The 19370-nt window shown below is 46.2% G+C and overlaps 1 protein-coding gene across 1 annotated transcript in view; it reads right to left on the reverse strand.

Moving 5' to 3' along the window:
* Positions 1-358: 358 nt before the first annotated feature.
* NAA25 (N-alpha-acetyltransferase 25, NatB auxiliary subunit) overlaps positions 359-19370 on the reverse strand; it is a 142300-nt gene continuing 123288 nt past the window's right edge. Inside the window, exons 20-24 of the mRNA XM_075323880.1 lie at positions 7220-7285; positions 7039-7136; positions 6505-6612; positions 5371-5517; positions 359-2027 (exon numbers count right to left, since the gene is read on the reverse strand). Coding sequence (XP_075179995.1) covers positions 1905-2027; positions 5371-5517; positions 6505-6612; positions 7039-7136; positions 7220-7285 — 542 coding nt within the window. The 3' untranslated portion in view covers positions 359-1904. The remainder of the gene's footprint in view (positions 2028-5370; positions 5518-6504; positions 6613-7038; positions 7137-7219; positions 7286-19370) is intronic.

Consider the following 19370-nt stretch of genomic DNA (forward strand, 5'->3'; position numbering starts at 1 on the left):
AAAAAAATATACAAGTGTCTTATTGGGGAAACCGGGTATTTCTAATTGCAATGCCATGTTGAAGCATAACAATAAATTCATAAATACAATAAATTCCTTTTTAGAAGTTAAAAAAGCATTCTGTAAAAAAAAACCCCAAAAAACGAAATCATGCTATTTTTCATCTTTCCTTCACCTTTTTTTTTTTTTTTTTTTAACAAGTTATAACTCAATTTCTCACATCACAAATGCTTCCAATTTAATTTCTTACTATCTGGATTTTGAAGATCCTTTTACTTTTTCCCCATTATTGGCAATTTCCAAATCATAACACTACATTTTCAAAAAAGAACAAATTCAGTAAGTCGTACACACTGCGTATTACATAGGGATTTATTTTTTAAAAATACTCTTGTCAACCACCTAGCATCACTAACAAAATGTGTTTGTAATATAGGACAAAATCCTGATTGCCCGGCTCTCTGAACCCTTACATACAGTTTGTGAAAACAGTCAGGTAAAAGATTTGCGAAAGTCTGTAACTCACCCAGCAACCCAAATCAAAACCTAGTCCTTTCATGCTGGTTGTTTCATCTGCACATAGGGCCGAGATTAGCATTTTATTACATACATGTTTGTCTGTATGCATATGTGTATGTACATAATTATATACTATACAAATATACATACCCACATAGATTTATATAAATATACACCAGCACTCGGATAGTGACAGGGGTGCATAAATAAGCATACAAAATCTTTAGCAAAATGGAGCTAGCCACTTCAGATCCTGAAAAATGGTGAAAATGTCTTCTGCCGAAAAAATAAAAAAAATAAAAGCATAGGAACACAGTTTTGACATTGCAAAGCACCTGGATGAGTTGGAAAAGCTGCTTGTCTAGTGGAAATAGCAGACACCTGCCTTAAAGGTTTAAATAATATATGCCTTACTACTTAAATGTAGCATTGTAACAATAGGTTAGGGGTCTCTTATGATCGTTAAATGGCTACAAATATGTTTAAAGGCCCCCATACATATTAGCTGTTGATTGAACAATCATTTGGTCTCTTTAAAGTCCCCCTATACACAGGAGAACTAGACCGAGCTCTGGTGCTATCCTGTGTGCTCTATTGAGAAAGTCACTGCCAGTGTTTTGGCAGTGGCTTATCACCCAGACAACAGAATGATCGTTCATCGTAAATTTAGCCCATCCTGCCAATAGAAAGGTTTGCCCAAATTTAGTCTAAATGTTTGTAGGGGCCTTTTAAGCACCAAATATGTGGCAAAGAGAAGCTAGTGGGTCTTGTTCCCATACTTGGCAGCCAGTTCAAGCTCATGTTCCCGATGCTGTGTATATCAGCTTTTCAATGGTCCGGGCATTGACTTAGAAACTTAAAAAATGTGTTTTAATTTTTAAGCTCTTGAAATACATTTCATATAATTTAAAACACCTACTAGGGAGGGGGGAGGGTCATTTGCAAACCATACAGTTCATACTTGGGTGAAGAAATTGATGCCATAAAAGATAAATAGAGAAGAAATTTCAAAAAGCAACCAAAAAACCCATATAAATAAAATGTATCTAGTGACAGGGGAATAACAATGATTGGGATTCAGCCAATTACTATTGCTGCATGTAAAGAAATTGCATGTTTGCATGAAGGGGAAAAAAAAGACATGAAAAATTAATTGCTGAAAGTTCATGAACATGTATAAAAAGTGGTCGGGTGCAGGCCACGGCCGCTGCTTTATGTACAATAATTTAAACCAAATTGTAGAAATTTCATTCACGGCTTTAAAAAAAAAAAAAAAAAAAAAAATCAGATTGTTTAAGTCCTTCATGCACTTTCTTGGGAAGTTCTGGATTAGGATGACCGCCAGAAGCTCGTCGCTGTATCTGAAGACAGTTCTTATTCACATTCTAGAGTTTTAGTTTCTTAATTGTTTCGAGTCTCTTCCGCAGGAGATCACCCATGTCCTGCAAGGAGTGCACGTAGCTGTTCTGAACCTTGTCCGATGACAGCTTTGTAAACTTCTTTTCTTCCTAATTAAGAACAAAAACATTAAATAAAATTACTTTTTTGTGAAAAAACAGAAACAAAGCTAATTTGCAGAAAGAACTGCACAGATTGAATGACATTATATACGAATATACATCTCCTTTTATAATATTTGGCATAAATCCAAATTGTTGCTTCTATGTCTGTATACATAGGGGTTATATTAGGATCACCTCACATAAGTGGTATTTTGCCGCAAAACCAGATCCGTCACAAATGCGTTTCAGTTCCATTCATTTCCAATGGAATCGCGGCAAGATGTGGTCACATGCGGTTGCGTGTGTCATACACAACCGCATGTGACCACATCTTGCCGCGATTCCATTGGAAATGAATGGAACTGAAACGCATTTGTGACGGATCTGGTTTTGCGGCAAAATACCGCTGATGTGAGGTGAGCCTTATACAGCAAAAAGCTAAAAATGTACAGTAGGTGTTACTAGTTGTATTCCATCCTACTTCACTACAAGAATAAATTCATTATCTTGCAGATTGGAACTTTTGAGGGCATTTCCTCCTTAACAACCCCCAATGTCTTTTCTCATGGTAGCTGAACAGTGCATTTGTGGCTCTAAATCACAGTTCAGATAAAAGTACCTGTGTATAACGCTCATGAGTAGAGATGAGCGATCCCAAGCAGTAAAGTTCAGACTACGTACCGAACACAGACTTTACAAAAAAAAAAAAAGTCAGTGTAAAGGGTGCTTTACACGCTGCGACATCGCTAACGATATATCGTCGGGGTCACGTCGTTAGTGAAGCACATCCGGCGCCGTTAGAGACAGCGTGTGACACCATTGAGTAACAATCAACGATCGCAAAAATGTCAAAAATCGTTGCTCGTTGACACGTCGTTCATGTCCTTAATATTGTAGCTGCTGCAGGTACGATGTCCGTCGTTCCTGCGGGAGCACACATCGCTGTGTGTGACACCGCAGGAACGACGAGCATCTCCTTACCTGCGGCCACCGGCAATGAAAAAGGAAGGAGGTGGGCGGCATGTTCCGGCCGCTCATCTCCGCCCCTCCTCTGCTATTGGACGACTGCCGTGTGACGTCGCTGTGTAGCGGCACGACCTACCTTCTTAGAAAGGAAGCGGATCACCGTCCAGAGCGACGTCGCAGAACAGGTATGTGCGTGTGACGCTGCCGTAGCAATAATGTTCGCTACGGCAGCAATCACCATATATCGCCCCAACGACGGAGGCGGGTGCTATCGCTCGCGACCTCGCTAGCAATTGCTAGCGATGTCACAGCGTGTAAAGCACCCTTTAGAGTTCCGATTTTGGGTGCTTTACATATGCTGACCACATGAGTGAGCATTGCTGTACTCGGGTATGTTTGGTGCTCGACCGCTTGCATAGCTCATACTGGGGGTAAAAATCAGCATTATCGGATGTAGTGTGTACAAAACACAAAACCCTGCCCTCCCCCAAAAATGCTCTGTTTATGGCTGTATGAGGGCGAAGAGCCTGATTGCTCAGTGAGTACCAATGAGGTTCAGGTCAAGTTCGGGTCCAAAACACAACTTTATCTAAAGTTTGGCTGAACCCACACTTCCATGGGTCTGCTCAACTCTATTCATGAGACATCCACTAGCCAGGATCAAGCGCCCAAGGTCTACATATGCAAACATAACTAAAAGGACCAGTGTACTAAAAAAAAAAAAACAAAACGACAAATGCTTCTTAGCAGCTTATACTGAAAATCAGAAATCTTTACAGATCTGACAGCTCATGAAATTTGGTTATCAATGGAAGTCATTACATCATTTTATTAATAGCCTAAAAACAGCCACCATTTAATTAATATACTGATAGCCTTCTACTATATTTCCTAGTGACAAATGACTACAGAATGGCTAATTCTTGAGAAAATATCAGTACATGTCACTGCTGTATGGTTCATTTTATACAACCAGCCAAACAATGGGGCTAAAAAGGCTGAACACAGAAATTTGAGTTCTCTGCCATAAAATAGGACAATTGACGATCTATCTAACAAAGCTCCAGGGATCACGGATTATGTGCGGCTGTACAAGGTTGGGATATCAGGGAAGGAATCTGTCTGGAGGCAAAGAGGAGAATTTTGTAACCATTCAACATCACCCCTCCCTGTCCAAGAACCAAGAAGTCATCTACATCGAGAGGCAAAACTACTTGGAAAGAAAGACGCCCCCCGCCCACTCATGGGTGAGGTTAAAAGAGGGAAAACCTAGAGTCACTTAAAGTTGTCTACATCATGACAGCTGATTCATACTCCCCAAACCACGGGCAGCATAAAAGCATAAACCAGACACTGGATGCATTATTGCAGCAGTGTGTGTGTCACTCAAATGCTGTGTTCTTTAGAGAAAAGCGCTTTAGCAGCTGGGCAGGGTCAAGAGGAAGGAGAAGTCACCATGGACCTGCATCAAACTAGTCATTTGTGAATTATGGTACATGGATGGCTTTTCAAAGAATGTGTAGTTAAAAAGCTGCAGCGTTTCAGAGTATAATTGCAGCCAGTATTCAATTCATACTGCCTGTGGCACGGACACCATGAATCAGTTCTCAGATTCACGTTAAATGTGGAATACTTAGAGGCTTTGGAGCGTGCGTTGCAGAAACGCTTAGACATGAAGGATGGTCTAGAATCCAAATGGTGGAAGGACAAACAACAGAATGCATAATACCTCAGATAATGCCTAAATGGATGAAAACGTCAGCAATTCTGAAGGAGGGGGGAACTCTTACCTCTCCATGGTCTAAGACAGTGTTCCCCAGCTCCAGTTCTCTAGAGCCACAAACAGTGCATGTTTTCAGGATATTCTTAGTATTGCACAGGTGATAATTTAATCAGGAAACCCTGAAAATTTGCACTGTTGTTGGTTCTTGAGGACTGGAATTGAAAGAACACTGCTGTAGGAGATAGACTTATAAGGAAAAACCTCAATTAGATTGCCTCAAGCAAAGTGGTGGCCATCAAGGGCCTTTTTGGATGCAAAAACGGCTGTACAGAATCTCATCAAGATGTAACAGTGAGTGGCAACACAATTCGCCCTGCCAGCCAACCATGAAGATGTAAGAAATTTGGAGGTATGACAGCTGTGAAGTGGGGTTCATGAAATTCTCCTGGTATTGGGGAGGGGGGGGGGGTTCAGAGAATAGACTAATTTAGTATTTTACTCGGACTTCACAATCAAAGGAGTGCCCTAAGGATCTAATCAACAATGGCTCCATGATGTTTAGGAGAGTGGTAGGTGTGAAATATGCACATAACATGAACATTGTTTTCATTTTACTCTGCCTTTGCTTCACTTTCTAAGCAATAAAAATGAGCAACTCACCTCTGTAAAATTAACATTATTCAGGGAGAGATCTTCAACTTTCAGTGCTACCAAATTGGTCTCCATCTCCCTTATATAGTCCGTCACATTAGTTAGCAACGTTTGCAGCCCAGTAACGTAATCCTGGAAGCTAATGAATACTGGAGGCTGTACGGGCAAAAATTCGGAACAATGTTTTTTAGAAGTTGAAGTACATTGGTTATTAAAATAATACCATATAAAATGATCATATCAATACTATGTAGTAGGCACTTTTGTACCTGATGAATTGCTTATTGAATGAGAATTTGGAGTAGTATTTAAAACTGTGCAGTATATGCCAATTACTGTGGCTAGTAGGCACCACAAGGAAGGGCGTAATTAGTATATGGTGTAGCATCCGCTCGATTACATTGCTCTGTGCACTTTATTGAAACTTATTTAAAAATGGGCCGGTTTGATAACAGATTCCCTTTAAAGGGGTTGCCAACATCTTGGACAATCCATTCTCATTCCCCAAGTTTGGCCCCACTGAAATAACACTTATAGCCACTTCCTGTGCCGATGTGGTTCTTTCTAGAGATGTTAGCACTTACGTTCCCAAGGCTCATGTGAAGTTGTGACAAAGTGAGCCCCATGCCACAATTATCGTAGCCTTCTTTCATCCTGCCTTTAGACTCATGAGTTAATTAACTGGAAGGGAGCTGCGACTGGCCACTCTCTCTCTAATGATCACTCACATGTTCGAAGACAGGGAGAAAGAAGCTGGTGGTGATTGGGTGTGGGGCTCAGAAGACGTCACAACCTCACATGAGCCCCGGGATTGTGAGTGCTGACATCACTGGGACCGTTCCGGCATCGGAGGAGAGTATAAGTATTTTTACACTAATGGGGCCAAACATGGGGAATGACAAGGTGTTGTCCAAGTAGTGGGCAAACCTTTAAAAGCTGACTATCGGGGGTTTTGTTTTGTTTTTTTATATCTGTGATTAACCCCAAAATAAGAAGGACAATAACGCCAAAATTAAGTTCTAAAAACGCTAGCCATTTTATAACAGTGAATTGATTAAGCAAAATCAGAGGCATTAGTCTAAATATCTACTACGTTCTTGCATAATTATCACTGGCCAGGTCACCAGGAAGTCAAACACTTACAGTGGCACAGCTGTCCTTTTTCTTCTTTTTCTTTTTTTGAAGATTTGATTTAAATGGCCTTAGGACACCAGCAAAATATGCGGATACCCAGAGAACAACAGAAATAGCCTAATAGAAAGAAAACAAACAGACAAGACCTTTAAATGCAATAAGCCTGTGTAGATTAAGAAGGTCGACGGAAATAAAAAAAAACCAAACTGGAATCTGCATTTAATTAGCCTAAAGTTAAATCAAAAAGGACAATTTCACCAAAAAAAAAAAAAAATCAATTAGTGACTGACATTTAAAAGGAAACAAATCATTTAATAAATCTTAATATTTTATAGGGGCGGTGGGTCCCGAAACCCCCAATGAACGATCAAAACACAACATCTCTTCCACAAGCCATTCGCACAGAGCGGTGTACGATAGATAGTAAATATATGGCTAATGTGTAGTCACCTTTAAATTGGAATAGTTGATAAAAACGGAGAAATACAAGGTTAATTTTCCATAATTTTACATAAATCAAACATTGAACATCAAGCGACTAACCTCAACAAAGAAGGCCATGTTCTCGATGATGTGGGGGGCGACCTTACAGTGACCTTCTTGCATACTTAATAGGTCTCCTTTACATTGGTGAAAAATATCTAAAAGTATGAAAGTTCAATGTGGTATTTAACAGTCTGAATTTTCCATTTCGAGCAAAAATACCAAATGTACTTGAAAATACCTTGCAAATGGCCAAGAGCAGATTTTAATCTGTTCCCAATTTTTTCTTGGACTTCGCAACTATCATCTGTAAATGGGAAAACAAAAAGGAAAAAAAAAAGAGGCGGCTTTAGTGGACCACACATAGAAACCACAAAGTTCCTGCCTGCAGCATCTCAAGACACATCTAAGGATGTTACTGAAGCGGAGTTGGAATGAGAATTGTATACATTTGCGTGTAGCAGGCCCTCCATAGCGGCGGCTGCAGGCAGAAAGCATTTTAATACTAAAAGGGAATACGTCACAACAGGTGTGCTGCCCCATCTGAGAGCAGCATGATGTTAGTGACCCGGATTCCAGATCACTTATTGGGCTATTGCTGCAGTTTTGAGAAAAGTCACTTTTTTCCAGCTGAAGATCTAGCAGTTCTCTGAATCTAAAGGCCCCGTCACACTAAGCAACATCGCTAGCAACATCGCTGCTAACGAACAACTTTTGTGACGTAGCAGCGATGTTGCTAGTGATGTCGCTGTGTGTGACATCCAGCAACAACCTGGCCCCTGCCGAGAGGTCGTTGGTTGTTGCTGAATGTCCTGGGCCATTTTTTAGTTGTTGCTCTCCCGCTGTGAAGCACAGATCGCTGTGTGTGACAGCGAGACAGCAACAACTAAATGTGCAGGCAGCAGGAGCCGGCTTCTGCGGAGGCTGGTAACCACAGTAAACATCGGGTAACCAAGAAGCCCTGTCCTTGGTTACCCGATATTTACCTTTGTTACCAGCCTCCGCCGCTCTCACTGTCAGTGCTGGCTCCTGCTCTGTGCACATGTAGCTGCAGCACACATCGGGTTAATTAACCCGATGTGTGCTGTAGCTTGGAGAGCAGGGAGCCAGCGCTAAGCATTGTGCGCTGCTCCCTGCTCTGTGCACATTTAGCTGCAGCACACATCGGGTAATTAACCCGATGTGTGCTGTAGCTTGGAGAGCAGGGAGCCAGCGCTAAGCGGTGTGCGCTGCTCCCTGCTCTGTGCAGCTGCACCCTGTACTCTATACCCTATATATGTACCCTATGCAGCTGCACCCGGTATGCGCTGCTCCCTGCTCTGTGCACATTTAGCTGCAGCACACATCGGGTAATTAACCCGATGTGTGCTGTAACTAGGAGAGCAGGGAGCCAGCGCTCAGTGTGCGCTGCTCCCTGCTCTCTGCACGTGTAGCTGCGTGCGCTGGTAACCAAGGTAAATATCGGGTTGGTTACCCGATATTTACCTTAGTTACCAAGCGCAGCATCTTCCACGCGGCGCTGGGGGCTGGTCACTGGTTGCTGGTGAGCTCACCAGCAACTCGTGTAGCGAAGCTCCAGCGATCCCTGCAAGGTCAGGTTGCTGGTGGGATCGCTGGAGCGTCGCAGTGTGACATCTCACCAGCAACCTCCTAGCAACTTACCAGCGATCCCTATCGTTGTTGGGATCGCTGGTAAGTTTAGTGTGACTGGACCTTAAGGTCTGTATAACCCACCAACATCACTGATTAGCAGCTTTTTGTGTAAACTGTACATAGACAGAAAGCTGCCCATCAGTGGCAAGAGTGGGGCTATACAACGCTCAAACATGGAGGTCTACAAGGCAGGCGATTTACTTTCCCTCTAGTGATAATCTGCCATGGATACAAAACAGTGATTTTTCTCAAAACTACAGCAAGCAGCACAATAAGTGACTGTTGGTCTCTGTCTACATTATGCTGCTCTCGGATTAGGTAGCAAAAACCTGGTGACAAACTCCCTTTAAAAGGCAGAGGTGTCACCTGTATCCATATCCTGTTCAGATTCCCAGTCAAATTTGTAGTGATGACATTCTTTTAAACAGGAAGAAAGTACTTTTATCCTTTATAGGTTTTTTTTTTTTAATTCTTAAAAAAGGAAGCTCATCTTAAAATATGTGCTATGATCATGTGGATTGATTTCCCCTTAAGGATATGTGCGCACTGAGCGTTTTTTGGGCTCATTTTTGTGCGTTTTTGAGTTCAAAACTGCATGAATTTGCTTCCCCAGCAAAGTCTATGACTTTTCATTTTTGCTGTCTGCACACGTTTTTTTTTTAGCTTCGTTTTTGAGCTAACAAATAAATAAATAATGGACATGTCAATGCTTTCCCGAGTTTTACTGCGTTTTTCACCCATGCAATGCATTGGAAAAACGCAGCAAAACGCATTGATCACAAACGCAGAAAAACGCAGCCAAAAATGCACCAAATCGCGGTAAAAACTAATGCGTTTTTGCTGCGGGTGTGTTTTTTGTGACCATATACGCGTAAAAAACGCTGTTTGTGCACATAGCCTTAGAGCACTTCTTACACTACCTTCTGCACTACCCATACCATGAAAATAGATGTGATCGTCATTTTATTAAAGGGAGTTACTACCATCTTCTACACCAGAGGGTGACATGGGAAGTGTATACAGAGCCGTGTGTGTGTGTGTGTGTGTGTGTGTGTGTGTGTGTGTGTGTGTGTGTGTGTGTGTGTGTGTGTGTGTGTGTGTGTGTGTGTGTGTGTGTGTGTGTGTGGTGTGCAGTATAAAGATGGCCATGCACCTTAGGCTACATTCACATGTCCAGCAATCTGCTCGAAAAGATCCAGCAGCAATCCATTTACAATAACGTTCTGCAGACAGCTTGTGTGTGGCAAAAGAAGGGAATTTTGTTTACTTACCATAAATTCCTTTTCTTCTAGCTCTAATTGGGAGACCCAGACAATTGGGTGTATAGGCTATGCCTCCGGAGGCCGCACAAAGTATTACACTCAAAAGTGTTAAGCCCCTCCCCTTCTGCCTATACACTCCCCGTGCTCCCACGGGCTGCTCAGTTTTGGTGCAAAAGCAAGAAGGAGGAAAAAGAATTATAAACTGGTTTAAAGTAACTTCAATCCGAAGGAATATCGGAGAACTGAAACCATTCAACATGAACAACATGTGTACACAAAAAAACAGGGGCGGGTGCTGGGTCTCCCAATTAGAGCTAGAAGAAAAGGAATTTACGGTAAGTAAACAAAATTCCCTTCTTTGTCGCTCTATTGGGAGACCCAGACAATTGGGACGTCCAAAAGCAGTCCCTGGGTGGGTAAAATAATACCTCGTAATAGAGCCGTAAAACGGCCCCTTCCTACAGGTGGGCAACCGCCGCCTGAAGGACTCGTCTACCTAGGCTGGCATCCGCCGAAGGATAGGTATGCACCTGATAGTGCTTTGTGAAAGTGTGCAGACTCGACCAGGTAGCCGCCTGACACACCTGCTGAGCCGTAGCCTGGTGCCTCAAAGCCCAGGACGCACCCACGGCTCTGGTAGAATGGGCCTTCAGCCCTGAGGGAACCGGAAGCCCAGCCGAACGGTAAGCTTCGATAATTGGCTCCTTGATCCACCGAGCCAGGGTTGATTTGGAAGCCTGTGACCCTTTACGCTGGCCAGCGACAAGGACAAAGAGTGCATCCGAGCGGCGCAGGGGCGCCGTACGAGAAATGTAGAGTCTGAGTGCTCTCACCAGATCTAACAAGTGCAAATCCTTTTCACATTGGTGAACTGGATGAGGACAAAAAGAAGGTAAGGAGATATCCTGATTGAGATGAAAGGGGGATACCACCTTAGGGAGAAATTCCAGAACCGGACGCAGAACCACCTTGTCCTGGTGAAACACCAGGAAAGGGGCTTTGCATGACAGAGCTGCGAGCTCCGACACTCTCCTAAGTGAAGTGACTGCAACTAGGAAAACCACTTTCTGCGAAAGGCGTGAGAGAGAAATATCCCTCATTGGCTCGAATGGTGGTTTCTGAAGAACCGTCAGCACCCTGTTCAGAACCCAGGGTTCTAACGGCCGCTTGTATGGAGGGACGATGTGACAAACCCCCTGCAGGAACGTGCGTACCTGTGGAAGTCTGGCTAGGCGCGTCTGGAAAAAACAGAGCGCCGAGACTTGTCCCTTAAGGGAGCCGAGCGACAAACCCTTTTCCAGTCCAGATTGAAGGAAGGACAGAAAAGTGGGCAAGGCAAAAGGCCAGGGAGAAATACCCTGAGCAGAGCACCACGACAGGAAGATTTTCCACGTCCTGTGGTAGATCTTGGCGGACGTTGGTTTCCTAGCTTGTCTCATAGTGGCAATGACGTCTTGAGATAACCCTGAAGACGCTAGGATCTAGGACTCAAGGCCACACAGTCAGGTTGAGGGCCGCAGAATTCAGATGGAAAAACGGCCCTTGAGATAGCAAGTCTGGCCGGTCTGGCAGTGCCCACGGTTGGCCGACCGTGAGATGCCACAGATCCGGGTACCACGACCGCCTCGGCCAGTCTGGAGCGACGAGGATTACGCGGCGGCAGTCGGCCCTGATCTTGCTTAACACTCTGGGCAACAGTGCCAGCGGAGGAAACACATAAGGGAGCTGAAACTGCGACCAATCCTGAACTAAGGCGTCTGCCGCCAGAGCTCTGGGATCTTGAGACCGTGCCATGAACGCTGGTACCTTGTTGTTGTGCCGGGACGCCATGAGATCGACGTCCGGCACCCCCCAGCGGCAACAGATCTCCTGAAACACGTCCGGGTGAAGGGACCATTCCCCTGCGTCCATGCCCTGGCGACTGAGATAATCTGCTTCCCAGTTTTCCACGCCTGGAATGTGAACTGCGGAGATGGTGGAGGCCGTGGCTTCCACCCACAGTAGAATCCGCCGGACTTCCTGGAAGGCTTGCCTACTGCGTGTGCCGCCTTGGTGGTTGATGTATGCCACCGCTGTGGAATTGTCTGACTGAATTCTGATCTGCTTGCCTTCCAGCCACTGCTGAAACGCTTTCAGGGCAAGATACACTGCCCGTATTTCCAGAACATTGATCTGAAGCGAGGACTCTTGCTGGGTCCACGTACCCTGAGCCCTGTGGTGGAGAAAAACCGCTCCCCACCCTGACAGACTCGCGTCCGTCGTGACCACCTCCCAGGATGGGGGTAGGAAGGATTTCCCTTTCGATAATGAAGTGGGAAGAAGCCACCACCGAAGGGAAGCTTTGGTCGCCTGCGAGAGGGAGACGGTCCTGTCGAGGGACGTCGGCTTCCTGTCCCATTTGCTAAGAATGTCCCATTGAAGAGGACGCAGGTGAAACTGCGCGAAAGGAACTGCCTCCATTGCTGCCACCATCTTCCCCAGGAAGTGCATGAGGCGTCTCAAGGTGTGTGACCGACCTTGAAGGAGAGATTGTACCCCTGTCTGTAGTGACCGCTGCTTGATCAGCGGAAGCTTCACTATCACTGAGAGGGTATGAAACTCCATGCCAAGGTATGTCAGCGATTGGGCCGGTGTCAGATTTGACTTTGGAAAATTGATGATCCACCCGAAACTCTGGAGAGTCTCCAGGGTAGCGTCGAGGCTGTGTTGGCATGCCTCTAGAGAGGGTGCCTTGATCAACAGATCGTCCAAGTACGGGATCACCGAGTGACCCTGAGAGTGGAGGACCGCTACTACAGTAGCCATAACCTTGGTGAAAACCCGTGGGGCTGTTGCCAGGCCGAACGGCAGTGCCACAAACTGCAGGTGTTCGTTCCCTATGGCGAAGCGCAAGAAGCGCTGGTGCTCTGGAGCAATCGGTACGTGGAGATAAGCATCCTTGAAATCGATCGATGCAAGGAAATCTCCCTGGGACATTGAGGCGATGACGGAGCGGAGGGATTCCATCCGGAACCGCCTGGTCTTTACGTGTTTGTTGAGAAGTTTCAGGTCCAGGACAGGTCGAAAAGACCCGTCCTTCTTTGGGACCACAAACAAGTTGGAGTAAAAACCGTGGCCCTGTTGCTGAAGAGGAACAGGGACCACCACTCCTTCTGCCTTCAGAATGCCCAGCGCCTGCAGAAGAGCCTCGGCTCGCTCGGGAGGCGGGGATGACCTGAAGAATGGAGTCGGGGGACGAGAGGTGAACTGTATCTTGTAACCGTGAGACAGAATGTCTCTCACCCAGCGGTCTTTTATTCGTGGCAGCCAGGTGTCGCAAAAGCGGGAGAGCCTGCCACCGACCGAGGATGCGGAATGAGGAGGTCGAAAGTCATGAGGAAGCCGCTTTGTTAGCTGCCCCTCCGGTGGTCTATTTAGGACGTGACTTAGACCGCCATGCATCAGAGTTCCTTTGCTCTTTCTGAGGCCTTTTGGACGAGGCGAATTGGGACCTGCCCGCGCCCCGAAAGGACCGAAACCTCGACTGCCCTCTCCTCTGTTGGGGTATGTTCGGTTTGGGCTGGGGTAAGGATGTATCCTTTCCCTTGGATTGTTTGATGATTTCATCCAAACGCTCGCCAAACAATCTGTCGTCAGAAATTGGCAAACTGGTTAAGCGCTTTTTGGAAGCAGAATCTGTCTTCCATTCCCGTAGCCACAAGGCCCTGCGGAGTACCACCGAATTGGCGGCTGCCACCGCCGTACGGCTCGCAGAGTCCAAGACAGCATCAATAGCGTAAGACGCAAATGCCGAGGTCTGAGTGGTAATGGACGCCACTTGTGGCACGGACGTGCATGTGGCTGCTTCAATTTGCGCTTGACCTGCTGAGATAGCTTGTAGCGCCCATACGGCTGCGAATGCTGGGGCAAAAGAAGCGCCGATCGCTTCATAGATGGATTTCAACCAGAGCTCCATCTGCCTGTCAGTGGCATCCTTGAGTGAACCCTCATCTTCCACTGCAAGTATGGATCTAGCCGCCAGTCTGGAGATTGGAGGATCCACTTTGGGACACTGAGTCCAACCTTTAACCACGTCAGGTGGAAGGGATAACGTGTATCCTTAAGGCGCTTAGAAAAACGCTTATCTGGACAAACATGGTGATTCTGGACTGCCTCTCTGAAATCGGAGTGGTCCAGAAACATACTCTGTGTACGCTTGGGGAACCTGAACCGGAATTTCTCCTGCTGAGAAGCCGACTCCTCTGCTGGAGGGACTGAGGGAGAAATATTCAGCATTTGATTGATGGATGCAATAAGATCGTTCACTATGGCGTCCCCGTCTGGAGTATTAAGATTGAGAGCGCCCTCAGGATCAGAATCCTGATCAGCTACCTCCGCTTCATCAACTCGAGATTCCCCTCGCTGAGACCCTGAACAACATGATGATGTCGAGGGAAAATCTAAGCGAGCTCGCTTAGTCGGTCTGGGGCTGGGGTCTGTGTCAGAACCCTCAGCCTGGGATCTATGAGATACCCCGGGAGGACATTGTTGGTCCAACTGAGGGGGGCCAGGGAACAAAGATTCAACAGAGTCCCTGTGCTGAGATACCGGCCTGTACTGCAAGGCTTCTAGTATCTTAGCCATAGTCTCAGAGAGTTTTGCAAACTCTGTCCCCGTCACCTGGACATTGTCAGCAGGTGGCTCCCCCTGGGCCCCCCCTAGCAGAGGCTCTGGCTGGGCAAGTTTTACAGGGCCCGATCACTGTATACAATGAGGGTCAGTGGAACCTGCCGGTAGCGGGGTCGTACATGCGGCGCAGGCAGCATAATAAGCCTGTGTTTTGGCACCCTTTTGTGGGCGCCATGCTATTATCTTCCCTGAGCAACACAATAGGGTTTATAGCTAGAAATCAACTGTGCACTATACAGTGTAAAATAAACATAATATGATACACTACAGCACAATGGTGCTATCACCACAGGTGCTGCTTACCACCCGCTTAAAGCGGTTGTGATGCCACCAGAGTCCCTGCCTGGGTCTCCCAGATTTTGTCCCCCTCTGCAGCGTCCGAGGAGCTGACAGGAATGCGTCATGAGGAGAGGAGGGAGCCGTGGGCGTGACCCAGAAAAGTGCGGGAACTGGTGCCTGCACTGTGCACAGTGAGGGGAGTGGAGTATGCAAAGCATGCTCCAGCCCTCAGTGCTGCTCGTTCTATGCAGCGTCCCGCCCTTCCCCTGCCTGTCAGGGCTATGGGCGGGAGGAAAGGAAACTAGGCCGCAAACAAGCCGGGGACTCTAGTAATAAACGCAGCCGCCGTAAAAGCGCGGCCGGCGTGGAAGTCCCCGGCGCACTACAAGTCCCAGCCGCGCCGCAGTGTCCAAGGCAGCGGCGGTCAAAGCGGCAGTCCCTATACATAAACACACTCAGCAACGCTGAGTGTGTAATGGCACATATTAACCCGGTCAGCGCCGCGGTCCCGGGTGCACTAGCACACCCAGCAAAGCTGGAGTGTTGCTGTGCACGGTCCCCACGGGGACACAGAGTACCTCCAAGTAGCAGGGCCATGTCCCTGAACGATACCCGGCTCCTATCCAGCAGGCTCCACAGGAGTTGTGGATGAAGCACGGTCTCATGTGCCTGGAGACCGATAGGATCCCACTTCCACCAGAACCCTGAGGGGGATGGGGAAGGAAAACAGCATGTGGGCTCCAGCCTCCGTACCCGCAATGGATACCTCAACCTTAACAACACCGCCGACAAGAGTGAGGTGAGAAGGGAGCATGCTGGGGGCCCTATATGGGCCCACTTTTCTTCCATCCGACATGGTCAGCAGCTGCTGCTGACCAATCTGTGGAGCTGTGCGTGCGTGTCTGACCTCCTTCGCACAAAGCAAAAAACTGAGCAGCCCGTGGGAGCACGGGGAGTGTATAGGCAGAAGGGGAGGGGCTTAACACTTTTGAGTGTAATACTTTGTGCCGCCTCCGGAGGCAAAGCCTATACACCCAATTGTCTGGGTCTCCCAATAGAGCGACAAAGAAAAACCTGATTTCAACTTGAAATTATAAATTTTTTTTATTTTTTTTATAAACATTGGAGTCTATGGAAAAGATCTGTTCATTGATATTTATCTTCCAATTGAAACAAGTAGGCAAAAAATGGTTCCTTTTCAAATGAAAGAAAACTGATGGCTAATTGATTCATTTTCCATAGACTTCAATGTTAAAAAACACAAAAAAAAAAAAAAGGATCCAGTTGAATTCAGTTTTTTCTTGCTGGACAAAAGAAAGTTGTGTCTGTACTATTTCTGTTAACGGACTGTTGCTGGATCCGTTTTAATGGAGGAGTACTGGACAAGTGCACTCCGCCTTACATAACAGACAGTCACTCTTTCGGCTAATGGGTATTCCTAATGGTTCCCCTAGCCATAAATCACTCACCTAAGTCTTAGATGTGTTTACTAAAAGGAGGTGAGAATAAGATGCTGTCAGACAACTCTGAGAATGCAGAAACCCAACATGCTGAACCCCTGATATCGGCCATTAGAAGAAGAAAACAAATATGGGATTCCCCTCTAAAAGTTACCTCTACCATTAAAGCCAGTTTTCGCCTTCCTGACAAAACCCTATATTTCACATCTGACAGGTGTCACTTTGTATGGTAAGTGCTTTGGAATGCTTTTACATATCCCAGTGATTCTGAGATTGTACATCATAGTGATGACTTAAGATCAGGACTGAGCAAAGTGCGGCCTGAGGGCCACATCCGGCCCTCCGGCTGTTCCAGTCTGACCTGCGGACCAAGACAGTCGAAGGGCTCAAAACAGTGGACCGCTGGCTGCACCAGGCCCTCTACCTTCCAATGTCACCGCTATCTGCATCCTCAGGATCTGGATAGTGGTAAATACACTGGCGGAAGAGGGGCTGCTGGCTCCTTCCACCAATCAGTGTGAGGCAGCAGACATGATGTCATCAGTGCAACTGGAGCGGAGGCTTTTTTTTTTCCAAACAGTTAGATGAGTTTTTTTTTATTCTATGTATTGCGTCTCAGTGTGACAAAAAAGTGTTTTGTTTTTTTACATTGTTCACCGAACAGGTTAAATAATATGGGATTGTTCTATAGAATGGTTCGATCTACATGTGGGAATCCTTAATATGTACTTTTTTTTTTTCTTTACTTTCTGTTCTAACAGAAAAACAACATTTTTACTTGCAGATAGTTTGTGTTTATTTTTCTATTACACATTTTGTCGGCTCTGCTTGTTAGCCCGATCATCACTGTGCGATACACGTATCGTGGGTTGTGGATCTCAAGTTTGGACAGCCTAATCTGTGGGCACAATCATGCAATTTGCGTTTTTGTTGATTTTATTGTTGAATAACAACAGTGCTGTCGATCAATCCAAGAGGTTAATAAACCTGATTAGTTAAGTGAAAGGTTTTGTCTTTCTAGGACACATGTACACATTCAGTATTTGATCAGTATTTCACATCAGTAATTGTAGCCAAAACCAGGAGTGGGTGATAAATACAGAAGTGGTGACATGTGTCTATAAGGCTATGTGCGCACGTGTGCGCTCTGCACCGCACCGAAAAGGTGCGCTTCAGAGCGCAGCTGAAAAGCTCCGTTCTGAAGCGCATGGTGCCGGCAGAGAACGTGCGCTCTGCATGCTGCCTCTCCCTATAGACAGCATGCAAACCGCCCGGAAGAAGTGACATGTCACTTCTTAGAATGCAGCGATTCGGGCAGAAGCCGAATCGCTGCGTTCTAATACGCCACGTGCGCACGGCTCCTGCACAATCTCCATAGATTGTGCAGGGGATGCAGGACGCATGCAGTTACGCTGCGGTGCAGAACGCAGCGTAACTGCATGCAATACGCACACGTGCGCACATACCCTTATACTCTCCCTCTGATTGTTCCCTGCTGCTCTTGGCTACAAATACTGGAAGTAAACACTCACGAAATACTGTGTGCACGGAGCCTTAAGGTCCAGTCACACTAAGCAACTTACCAGCGATCCCAACAACGATAGGGATCGCTGGTAAGTTGCTAGGAGGTTGCTGGTGAGATGTCACACTGCGGCGCTCCAGCGATCCCACCAGCAACCTGACCTGGCAGGGATCGCTGGAGCGTCGCTACACGAGTTGCTGGTGAGCTCACCAGCAACCAGTGACCAGCCCCCAGCGCCGCGTGGAAGATGCTGCGCTTGGTAACTAAGGTAAATATCGGGTAACCAACCCGATATTTACCTTGGTTACCAGCGCACACAGCTACACGTGCAGAGAGCAGCGCACACCGCTTAGCGCTGGCTCCCTGCTCTCCTAGTTACAGCACACATGGGGTTAATTACCCGATGTGTGCTGCAGCTACATGTGCACAGAGCAGGAGCCGGCACTGACAGTGAGAGCGGCGGAGGCTGGTAACAAAGGTAAATATCGGGTAACCAAGGACAGGGCTTCTTGGTTACCCGATGTTTACTGTGGTTACCAGCCTCTGCAGAAGCCGGCTCCTCCTGCCTGCACATTTAGTTGTTGCTGTCTCGCTGTCACACACAGCGATCTGTGCTTCACAGCGGGACAGCAACAACTAAAAAATGGCCCAGGACATTCAGCAACAACCAACGACCTCACAGCAGGGGCCAGGTTGTTGCTGGATGTCACACACAGCAACATCGCTAGCAACGTCACAAAAGTTGTTCGTTAGCAGCGATGTTGCTAGCGATGTTGCTTAGTGTGACGGGGCCTTTAGGAGCATATCTGTGTGCTGAATTATTGGACAATTAGATTTCCATATGAATTGTTTATTTTCATCTGTTAAAGTAAAAATAATAAACAACTCAGTGTACAATGACAAAAAAAATAAATAAATCCATAATGAAAAAAAGGGCGGCTTTTTTGGTTGACAGTCACAAGCGTTCAAACCATGGTGTCGGTCAGTTACTTAATTATTGATAATCAACTTTTTGGGCAGCACCAACCTCATCCTACCAGACGCTGTTCAGAGAGGTGGACACCAAAAAGCTCCTGTTTAAGAAGGGCCCACAAGTTCTCGTTAGGGTTTAGGTCAGGTGAGGAAGGGGTCATGTCATTCTCATCTTTAAAGGCCTTAACTTGCAGTCAAGCAGTTAAGGACTATGATGCACCAAATCTGCATCTCTAGGCAGAAAAAAAAAAAGTGGGTTTTATATGTATTCTGGGGTGGGAAACCGCTGCAGAAAGGCTGAAACAATTGACATGCTGCAGATTTACGCACCAAATCTACAAGGAGGAAAAAAAGCAGCGTGTGCACAAAACTTCAGCATTCTGATTGACTTTGCTGGCATAAGGATTTGCATGAAATTTTTGTGACAAGTATGTACATAAAACACACACAAAAAACAAACAAACAAAAACCCCTACAAAACGCACTATGTAAATATCCTAATAATTCTGCACACATTCACAAACAGTGTCGATATCCTTAGGCCCCAAACCCTCATTACACAAATACACTTCACCT

This window comes from Anomaloglossus baeobatrachus, chromosome 1 (genome assembly GCF_048569485.1).
Source record: "Anomaloglossus baeobatrachus isolate aAnoBae1 chromosome 1, aAnoBae1.hap1, whole genome shotgun sequence".
NCBI classification, from domain to species: Eukaryota; Metazoa; Chordata; class Amphibia; order Anura; family Aromobatidae; genus Anomaloglossus; species Anomaloglossus baeobatrachus.